Raw genomic sequence first — 11653 nt, 5'->3', positions numbered from 1 at the left:
CTAAAACCTGCAGAATTGTGACCGTCAAGAACTGGAATTGAAGAGCCCTGCAATAAGTCAATAACAGCTTTACCTGTTTACATTTTCAGATATCTATACTTTTTTTCTATGTACAGAATTTATAATCTTGTCTTGCCTTGAAACTGAAACATTCTAAAATTACAACTCCAGAAGAAATGGTTCTGTCTCAGACCTTCTGACATGAAACCATTAAACCACAGATGTTTCAAATATAAATCACAATAGAGGAAGATCTATGGATAACTGTACTAAAGTTTTTAGTTAATTTAAACAAAACAGTGCAGTATTCTAGTACACCATGAACAGCTTGTTTTTACAAAAATGGCTCAAGATTTCACCGTTTTAAGTTTTCAAACTTACAGGGTACAGGACAGGGTACCATAACATTGATCTTATTATACTTTCAACAAATGCCAGTTTACGTGCAGGGCTTAACCTTGGATTTACATTCATTCATTCATTTCTCATCAAACCTGCTGGGGAACCAATAAAAAGACAAAACTAAACAAAAAAACACAGATTATCTGTTTCAGTTACAGTCTTACACTTCGAACCTGTGGTCAAAGCCACAGAGAGTGTAACAGTGGTGTTTTCATCAATCTGTTTCTCATGAAAAAAATCCAAATTAAAAATAATTAGCAAAGCTTTGGCCAGAAGAATAGAAAAAATAACCCCTCCAATAATACATCCTGACCAAACAGGCTTTATTAAAGGTAAACATTCCTCTACTAACATGCGTAGATTAATTAACATCATGGATTATTCTACTCTACATAATCTGGAATCCACAGTCATTTCTTTAGACGCAGAAAAAGCATTTGACCGAGTAAACTGGAAATTTTTATTTGCAACGTTAAACAAATTTGGGTTTGGGTCATCTTTCATAAATTGGATAAAAATATTATATAACAACCCAAATGCATGTGTGAAGACCAATGATCAAACTTCTCCAAGCTTCTGTTTGCAGAGAGGTGTTACAACCCGGCTCACGGTTATAACAAATCAACGCTGAACAACCCAGAAAACCAATTATAATTATTTATTAAACCAAAATTAAGACAAAATAATATAACCATGAAGTGTGATTGTCTGCAATATCAGCAATGTCAGGGCATGCTTGGTTGTGTGTATAAGTATAATGAATGCAGTGTTGTATGATGTAGAACTAAACCAAACACAACAACGAGGTGCAGCGGCCTGGGAGCGGAGCAAGGAAAGAAGCGACTGAGGTCGATCATAGGCGGGTCTTTTATACGCACCGCCGAATACCCCAGCTGCACCTTCATACAAACATAATTAACAAAACACAGCCACAAAGCAGAAGGGGTCGTAACACCCCCCTCCATAAAAACGGGGGTTCATGGGGACGAAAATCCCCATGAACCTCCGAAACAAAAATCAACAAAACACCAAAACAAAAAAACAAACGTGTACAAACACCCAACCAAATTCACCCTTACCATCACCTCCACCTAAAGGAGAAGAGAAGGTGAGAAACAGGGCAACCACCATACACCAGGGAACCCACAGACTAAACCACAGGAGCTCTAGACAACGCATCAGCCCTAACATTGTCACACCCCTGAATGTGCCTGATGTCGAGATCGGACGCTCAAAGACTCCAAATCTCTTAAACAACTAAATAAACCGTCATCTGGCTCGGGAACACCGTCCTCCAGCGCAACAGCGAGGGAAAAGGCCAAGGCGGGATGCGCATAACCCGAGAACCCCCCCGTCACCAACCGGAGGACACTCATGATAAGGTTTCAGAAAATTCACATGGCAGAGGTGAGCAGGATTTTCCCTGCCTGGAACAGCTATCAAATAAGCCAAATCGGAAAGCTTCTCAGTTATGATGTAAGGACCAGAAAATTGTGCCTGAACAGGGGAACCAACCACCGGTGTAAAGGCAAGCACCTGGTCACCTGGACTAAACTCACGGTGCTCAGCACTACGGTCATAAACCTTCTTCAGTCTCGCCTGAAACCCCTTCAGCCGGTCCCTACAGCCAGACTTAGAACTCGGTAGAGGGCTCACACAGCCCATGAGCAGATGTTCAAAAGGCTCACCACCCACTGGAAGAGGATATAACGGCTCTGATGTAATGGTCTGAATGGGTTTCCCGGTGAGCTGACAGACATGGCACGTTTTAATAAATGCAGACACATCTTTTTTCGCCCCCGGCCAGAAAAAATGCTTGCGGAGACTCAAATATGTTTTCCGTACACCAAAATGACCAGAGTCGTCATGAGCAACTCTGAGGACAACAGTGCAAAATTTAGACGGAACCACAAGCTGAAACAGAACATCACGCACCCAGTCGCCCACAAACATCCACTTCCGAAACAACAAATCATCCTGCACAAAGTATCCACTTGCCACACTTGCTATTTCCGCCCCAGGGACAGCAAGACCAAAAGCCGCTGTCAAAGACGGATCATAAGATTGCAATCATTATGATAGTGCTTGATATAGTTAACCAAAGGCACCAGACAGGGCTGCCCGCTTTCTCCATCACTCTTTGCTATTTTTATTGAACCCCTAGCTGCTGCCATAAGACAAAATAAAGAGACTAAAGGAATCCATGCCAAAAATATAGAACATAAGATAAGTCTTTATGCTGATGACGTATTACTTTTCCTCCAGAACTCACCGACATCTCTCCCCCAGACAATCACACTTATTAACACATTCTCATCAATATCTGACTACTCTATTAACTGGTCTAAGACTATTATTATACCCATCAACTGTGGCCTACAAAACAAACCCAATACTACAATACAGTCTGGAAACATTAGATATCTAGGCATAAACATTTCCCCCAGGTTATCAGAACTAACAAAGCTAAATTATGTCCAGCTACTTAAAGCAATAGAGGGTGATCTCTCACGGTGGAGGCACTTACCCATATCACTCATGGGGAGGGTTGCCACAGTTAAAATGATGGTTCTATCTAAAGTAAACTACCTGTTTTCAATGATACCCACTAAACCATCCTCCAGCTGGTTTAAGTCACTGGACTCACATATATCTAAATTTTTATGGAAAAATAAGCCATCACGTATCAGTCTAAAAACTTTACAACAGACTAAAGATAGAGGCGGATTGGAGCTACCCAACTTTAATCATGTTTTCTTAGCTAACAAGCTGCAGTATATCTCCAAATGGCTTAAACCTAGCAGTCTGGATGAATCATGGTTAGATGTAGAGCAAGCATTGTGTGAGGATCTGTTCATCTCTGACCTGCAATTCATCAGCTCAACCATCAAAACACATAAGTGCTTTAAAAGCATCAATATCAGTTCCTCTTTAGTGGCTTGGTGGGATTTTCTAAAAATAACCAAATCCTCACTTTTTCCATGTAAGTTTACACCCCTCTGGAACAACCCTGACATCCTGCAAAACAAAAAGCTTATCAATTTTACTCAATGGAAAAATAAAGGAATAAAACAGTTAGAACATATAATAGAAAATGGAAACTTCTTGTCATTTAATATTTTCACTTCACAATATGGAATCAGTAGCAAATTTTTTTTAGAATATCACCAGCTTAAATTTATTATATGTAAAAAATATACCATTAATCAATTAAACTTACAGCTACCTATTAGGGTGGCAGAATTCATGAATCTCAGTGGCCCAAAGCTATTATCAAAAACATATAGACTATTATCCAAACTAGAAGACTCAATCTGTCTTCCAACTTCAAAATAGGAGGGGGACTTATCCAGTAACTTTAATAAAGATAAATGGTCACAAATATGTTTAAACACCTTTAAAATGACTAAGAATTCAAATATGCAACTAATACAATTCAAAATTCTGCATAGAACTCATTATACAGGACAAAGGATGTTCAGGATGGGTCTGTCACAATCAAACATCTGCACACACTGCAATGAAAACACACCTAACAACTATCTCCATGCCTTGTGGTTCTGCACACCTGTCTGCAGGTTCTGGCTTCAGGTATGTGTGGACATGTCAACATGGTTTAAATGCAATATTCCTACAATCCCTGCACTATGTCTACTAGGTGACTTGGGTGACATTAATATGGCAATTAACTCTGCACACATGATACGCACAGCATTATGCATCGCAAAGAAAACTATCCTTGTGAACTGGAAAAACAAAAATAATCTGTGTATTCAGCAGTTTAGGAATCTCTTAGTTGACCACATCAGTAGTGAGACAATGTCTGCCTCCTCAAAGAACTATTTGGCTGAATCTCATTCCCTCTGGTCCCCTGTGCTTAGTTCCATCACTTAGTGTAGGTGGAGGACTGTGACCTCGTTGCTATGGGAGTTTGGGAAATGGCCGGGAGTGACTGGTGGTTGTGGGTTCTTTGTGGTGGTGTGGGCTGCTCTGCGATGGGTCTGGCCCCGTCGGGGGCTGTGGGGGCCAGCGGTTGAAATCGCCTCGTGGCGGGGGGTGAGGCCACTGGTGGTGCCTGGGTTGGTGGGCGTCGGCCCTGGGCCAGGCGGCCGGGCTATTCCGGGGCGGGCTGGGCGGGGGTTCTGGGCTCTGGTGTCCGGGGGTGGTCCTCCTCCCTCCGTGGTGGTGGGTTCCATATGTGCCGGGGGTCTGGGTCTGCCTGGATGTGTGGTGTGGGTTGGTGCATGCCCTGGTGTCTGGTTGACGCCCTGGGACCCAGGGTATGGCCCGGGAGCAGGGGGGCTGTAGGGGTTTGAAGGAGGGCTGAGTGGGATTCCGGGGATTATAGGGGGAGGTGCTGGGGTGTGAGACAGGGATGCTTATATGTTGTGTGTGTGTGTCTATACTTTGGATGATGTTTGTGTGGATGTGGGGGTATGTTTGTGTGCGTGCGTATGCATGTGTTAGGATGAGTAAGGGTGTGTCTGGGGAGTGAGAGTGGGAGGGTTGTATGCTGTGTGAGTGTTTATATTGTGTGGGTGGGGCTGAGAGGGCATATATGAGTTAGGATGAGCGGGAGTACCCCAATGACCCATTGATTGCTTGGTGTACAAAAGGTGTTAACTACTTTGCAGAAATCAGAGATAATAAAATGTGCTCTACAAGCATTAACCAATTACATAAACAGCAACAAGTTATTAATGCTAAGTTTTTATAAAATCCATCAATATTATGTTCACATCAATTATAGAAATTGAACTTGGCAAACGAACGTTCAATTTAGAATTCTTTAAATACACTGGGACCACTTCAGAAAAGAAGAAAAAATAAAATAAAATTTGGGAACCAGAAGCAGTCGCTCACTGTATTTTCCTGCAAAGCAAAATATGAAACATTACCATTATAACAGAGGATGAGAGGAAAAGGTGAGGTGTGGTCACAGCTGCTACACTACACACTGTAGGATGTGAATCCAGCCCAGACACGCTTCCATCTGGAAGTAGAAGAAAGTATCAACAGTCAGATGACTAGAAATGGTTGAAGGTACAAAAAGCACATTAAAAGCAATCGTATAGTAGCTTCTGGCTGCTGTGCAACACAATGAAATAAGAAAAATGTAGTTTATATGGGGTAGCTGTAATTTCATTTTCATTTTCATTTTCGTTTCACCCAGAAGTTCAAGGTGGCATTTGACTGCATATTCTTATTTTCTAATTAAACTGTGTGTATATATTGTACTCATGACGTAATTGTCAAACTTAATGGATTATATAAAGTTTTAAAAAAAGACCACTTGGAAAACTGGTTTATTGTGATCATAGAGGTTTTAATAATTACTCAGCAACAATCCTAGAGCGACACACAGCTTGGACTCTGGAACCTTTGAATCATGTTATGGGTGCCTTTGAATAAGAATTCACGTCATTAGCGTACTGAGATTGATTTGACTAGCTTGAATTAATAAATTTATTCAATTAATTAATCTAGCACTCTAATGTCCACACTGCCATTAGATAAGTCTTAGTGTGGTAGTGCTCCGAGGTTTTCCGTTATTAATATTAATAATTCATATTTTATGTAATAAAAAGCTTTTTATGTAATTGGAAAGGAGTCTGAACTGGTGTGCAAGGTTGAGCGGGTCTGGCTAGATATAATTGGACTCACCTTGATGCATGTCTTGGGCTCTGGAACCACTGTTCTTGAGAGGGTGCTGGGCCCTCTTCCATTCTGGAGTTGCTCTCGGTGAGAGGCGCCAAGCAGGTGTGGCATGCTCATTGCCCCCCAACTTCGTGCCTGTATGTTGGGGTTTACCCCAGTGGACCAGAGGGTAACCTCCCTCTGCCTTCAGGTAGGGGGACGGGTCCTGGCTGTTATTTGTGCTTATGCACCAAACAGTTCAGAGTAGCCACTCTTTTTGAAGTCCATGGAAGGGGTGTTGGAAAGCACTCCTTCCAGGGACTCCCTTGTTCTGCTGGTTGACTTCAGTGCTCACATGGGTAATGACAGTGAAACCTGGAGGGGGGTGATTGGGAGGAACGGCCCCCCTGATCTGAATCTGAGTGGTGTTTTGTTGTTGGACTTCTGTGCTCGTCATAAATTGTCCATAACAAACACCTTCTTCAGGTATAAGAGTGGGAATGTCTGGCGGAGTTCACTGTCAGAAAGAGTTTCAACTTCCAACTTCAACTATGTCCCAGGTGAGGCGGTGGACACTGAGTCAGAGTGGGCTGTGTTTTGTGCCTCTATTGTTGAGGCGGCCAGCCGGAGCTGTGGCCGTGAGGTTGTTGGTGCCTGTCGTGGAGGAAACCCCCAAACTTGTTGGTGGACACCAGACTGTATATAAAAGATGGACGGAGTCTCCGTGACGTCACCCATAGGTTTCTGAAGAGCAAAAGTGAAGCTCATTGGGGTGTTCCTACAACCGCCATCTTGGCAGCGTCATGCCTGCCGTCGCTCCTGGAAAATGCAAAAATGGGCAAAGTGGCAGAGCTTAGAGGGGGGCTGTGAGCGCGAGGATGGATGATTGATGTCTATCAAAGTCAGAGCTGCCTGTAGCTAAGAGCTAACTAACATGAGCTAACCGGCTAATGAAGGTAGGTGGGCTACAGCTAAGGAGCATTGTTAGCCACCTAAAAACAGCTTTTGTGCTGCACTCTCCCTTCTTGCCACGGATATTGGATACATGTCAATCAAAAGGACACACCCCTAATTATGCCAAGTTTCAAGATTAAATAACATCCAAACGAATGAGTCAGAAAAAAAATCACCTCCCTCACAGTTGTCATGATGGTAAATTTGACCTATTAATACTAAAATGGATTTTTGTACCAGGATTTAAACATGTTTATTTCTGCTGTGAAGTTGGCCTTTTAAACATGGGAGTCTATGGGGATTTGTTGTTTTGGAGCCAGCCCCTAGCAGATGAGGGGTGAACTGCAATTTTTTTCACTTCCACATAGGCTTCACATTTCACAGGTGGAGGTTGCCACTTGGTGGACACCAGCAATAAGGGATGCTGGCAAGCTGTGGACCCGTGCACTGGAATATATTGATTGATTGAATTGATTGATTGAAAGTTTGTATTTGAACAAAAGACAAAAAAAAAATAAAATAAAATAAGGAAAAGTAAAATAAGTCTTTGTCCAAAGGGAGTGGGAAGAAGCCAGTGCTATATACCACCATGTCATCCATCATTTCTTTACATATCCATGAAAGACCAATATCTAAGTTATATGTTTCTCTGAGCAGATCATGGACTATATATATATTTTATTAATCCTGGAGGAAATTGTGTAATAACTTTTAAGCCCCTGTTGGTGTTTGTGCCTGTATATATATATATATATATATATATATATATATATACACAGAATATACCAATCATTGTGGTATGTTTTATTGTATTGTATTTAGTTGTTATTCATTAAGCTTTTCAGTTATTAAATCTAATTTGTAACTTATTTGGTGCCAAATCAGCATCATATATCATATCATATGCACACCACTTAAGAACCATGAATCATTTAAGAACTATGAAACTTTACATTGTCTTCCTCATGTTTTAACTACATTTCTCACCAACCCATTTGTTCTATAAGGTTATCTGTAATCATTTTCTTTCTTATTAACTAAGAATCTCTGTAAATGAAGGGATGTATTGAATATATATGGAAAAACAGGAATTTTACTGATACTTGATGAAGATTTTTTATTAAAACAGTTCAATAAATCTAACTGAGACTAATTTATTTGTAGAAAAATACATTTTATTTTATTCGTTTAGTTTAGTTTAGTTTAGTTGCCAGTTGATGGCAGTGATGCGCTCAAAAAAAAAAAAAAAAAAAAAAAAATAGGCATGCGAAATAGGAACCTTTGCTCAACGAGAAGAACAATTTAATGTGGCGGACCAACATGGCCGCGCTCAGGAGGGGAGCAGCGTATTTAAGTTTCGTTAGGTAGGCTGTAAATAAGATTAAATGACAGTGACAAAATTGTTTGAAAATTCTCTTGATATTAGCTTATTATAATTTAAGAATGAGACTATTTCGTTAAACGTTATTACAATACACAATTTGTTTGTTTTTTCAAGTTAATGCTAAAACGGTGTTCAGCCAATCTGACTGTGACTATATTGCTAAAATTTGTTTTTCTATCAGCCTACTCTAAATTTTGTGACAGTACTTCATAAGTTTACCTGCTTGATTTTGCTCAAAAAATTGTATTTATTTTATTCAGGAGTTCTGCTCGTACCCTGTTCAGCAAAAAACCTGCAGTCCGTAAAGTGAGCAAATGGACAAATATTCTGTACTCAGGTGTAGCGTCTTTAGCCATCGGTGGTGGCCTATGTGCGGTACCTTTTAAAGTGGTGAGTCTGTCCCTTGACATAGTTTACAAGCCCGTTTTAATTTCACGGCATTTGTAAAATCACAGTGTATTTATCCGCTGCAGGTTGAAAACCTCTCTCATGACTCCCTAATCAGACGAGCAGCCTCTCTGATGACAGACAGCTCGAGTACTTTCCTCTCACAGACCACTTTGGCTCTAATAGATGCCCTCACAGAGTATTCCAAGGTATGTCTTTTATCAAATAATAAATGATAATTAAAATTAAAATAATATTACTCATATATTTGCTTGGTAGGGAACTGCGGAGCCTGTGCTTTAAATCTAGGTCACTTTTGGTCCAGCTGAAGACTTCACAACCAAATTTTATGGGTGTGTTAATCTCATTTTAGATTTTATTACTATTGTATTATGTATTTGTACAGTCTATCTTTTTTCAACAGTAACAATAAATGAATCGCCTGCTGCCCATTCACCATCTGTATGAAAGTTAGATAACTAATTACTAGGAATGTATTGATTGTAAATTTATGGGTTGATGTTGAGTTTTTTTTTTATACTGTTTTCCCTTTTTGCCAGTGAAACAATGAAATGCACAGTATACAATAGCTGAGCAGTTTTAAAGTATTTTAGTACATCAGATAATCTTCAAGGATTTTATACAGATTTATAAAACAAGTTAGTTGTATTTTGCATAAAAAGATGTGAAGAAAAACAAAGGTAACTGCTTCAAAGATGACTTTAAGTCATTACCAACTAATGACTTTTCACTGCTTAAATGGCCTAACAAATTTTTTTTATGTATGACAAATTAAAAATAAAAAAATAAGTCCTGTCAGTGACTGGGAAAAGTCAGGATAATATTGATTTAAGATTGAAAAATTGTTGCACCCTTACTAATTACCTCCACATTTACAACAGTTACCAGCATGTAATGTAAATACAACCCATAGTGACACAGTGGTCGTCATGTTTTCTGTTCCCTAAACATGTTGTAAACAGAAAGATTCATGATGATGCGACAACCTGCTTTTTACTTTCTGTTTGTTACAACATAAGCTGACCTGTAATTCTTGGTTTAATTCACAGCCAGATGGACCATGGAGCTTTTAGGGGAGCCTGTATTAGTCCATAAATCCACCAGATCAATAGTACAATATTCAGTCCAAACACACTGAGATTTCTTTAATGATGCAACACATTTTGCAGGTCTCTTCAACAAGTATTTTAAAATATGCTCTAATTGCATAAAATATTCTGTGCTACTTTGGTCTTTGCTTCCTAATAGGCTGTTCACACACTCATTGCCCTACAAAGACGTTATCTGGCCTCTCTTGGAAAACTGACTCCAGCGGAAGAAGATGCAGTTTGGCAGGTCATCATTGGCCAGCGTGCAAAGGTTTGGTTTCTCTCGCAATAAAATGACTTCGGGGGAGCTTTAATTTGATTGATTTATTTAATGATTACGACATGTAAATCCTGCAATAAAACAGGTGACTGTAGATCTGTTTTTGTGTGACTTTTTTTTTTTTATCCTGACAGGTTCATGACGTACAAGATGAATGCAAGCGCTTTGAGTCGACCTGGGTCACCGCAGTGAAGCTGTGTGAAATGGCAGCAGAGGCATCATATGTGTCAGGTGTGTAAAAGATAGTGTGCTGTTGAGGCAGGTTTTCTCAGGCCCCTTGTGATGAAGAGTAAAAGGTTTTATCTGTGGGCCTCCTGAAATCTCTCCTGTTCTTGCCGGTTTCTTTTTATCTGCCGTCAGCATTGCATTTTGAGTCGTTTTTAGATCATTTGCACTCCTTCAGTGGATTTTTGAGTAAATCAAGATGGTGATGGACAAGAGTGCTTGCTTAATGACCACATCCAACATCTGAACTTGAGTTGCTGTGAGTTTAACCTTTAAATTATTTGTTTGCATACGTTTATGTTTTCAGGAGCGGAGCATGCATCCATCACAGTGAGGACAAACATTCAGCTGGCCCAGTCGCAGGTGGAGGAGGCACAGAAACTTTCGTTGGATGCAGATAAAAAGCTGGCCGAGACTAAAGTGATGGAGGTTGAAAGGATGGCTAAATATGGTGCATCCTTAGAAAGTAGTGATGACGAAGAGGAAGTGCCTGAGGCTTATCTCAGAGAAGATTGAAACCAGTTTTCACATATATCCAAATTCATTAACTTCTATCATCTCTACACTACCTTTTATATGACGTTTTATTAATTCATAATGCAGTTCAACTGCAGCTATGAAAAAGTAAAAAAATGATTGTATCTCTATAACGTAGATCATACTTTAAAGTGTTTGGCCATCTAAGATTATTTACTGGATTGAAGACTGTGTTTTTGTTGCACTGTGTCCTGCTTTGTGACTTGACCAGGACCAGGATTTGTCATGTTGTTTCTTGTTTTCTGGAAAAAATATTAAAGGGACTAGTGGGTTGCAATTTGTTTTGTGTTTCCAAAGCTCATTTTTTGTAGTAACACAGTGCTGATCCAAAGAACAGAAAAGAATTTTAAAATGGAGAGAATCGTTGAATCCACTTCGCTTTTATTGCTCAACAGGGAAAGTTTTTAATGCAAGCCTCTTCACATTTGATCTAAATTTATTGTTATTGTGAACAGATGTTAAATATGAAATGCATCATCTCCAACTATGTGGATAAAATATCCCCTGTGGTCATCTTTGGAAAAATTCAGTTTTTCTTTAATGGCAGGAAGCCACTTCATAAACAATCAACTGGACCACACACTCGACTAACTCTGTCTTTGTGAGGTTCCACCTCTCCCTGCCATAGTAATGTTCACTTTGATTGTTATAACCTAATTCACCATTTATACTGCATGTACAAGTTTTGGTACTAAATTTCCGATTGATTTCCCAACAGAGTAAATATGATTACAACAA

The 11653-nt window shown here is 39.8% G+C and overlaps 1 protein-coding gene across 1 annotated transcript; it reads left to right on the top strand.

Annotated features, from left to right (window-relative positions):
* Positions 1-8297: 8297 nt before the first annotated feature.
* LOC121646638 (diablo homolog, mitochondrial-like) lies at positions 8298-11196 on the top strand. The gene is made up of 6 exons (XM_041995752.1): positions 8298-8357; positions 8638-8767; positions 8851-8973; positions 10034-10144; positions 10288-10384; positions 10686-11196. The coding sequence occupies exons 1-6, from the start codon at positions 8299-8301 to the stop codon at positions 10892-10894; spliced, it is 729 nt and encodes a 242-aa protein (XP_041851686.1). The 5' UTR covers position 8298; the 3' UTR covers positions 10895-11196.
* Positions 11197-11653: the final 457 nt, after the last annotated feature.

This window comes from Melanotaenia boesemani, chromosome 9 (genome assembly GCF_017639745.1).
Source record: "Melanotaenia boesemani isolate fMelBoe1 chromosome 9, fMelBoe1.pri, whole genome shotgun sequence".
Lineage (NCBI taxonomy): Eukaryota > Metazoa > Chordata > Actinopteri > Atheriniformes > Melanotaeniidae > Melanotaenia > Melanotaenia boesemani.
Note: the sequence above shows the minus strand (reverse complement) of the source record. Positions and strands in the feature narration are given on the sequence as shown.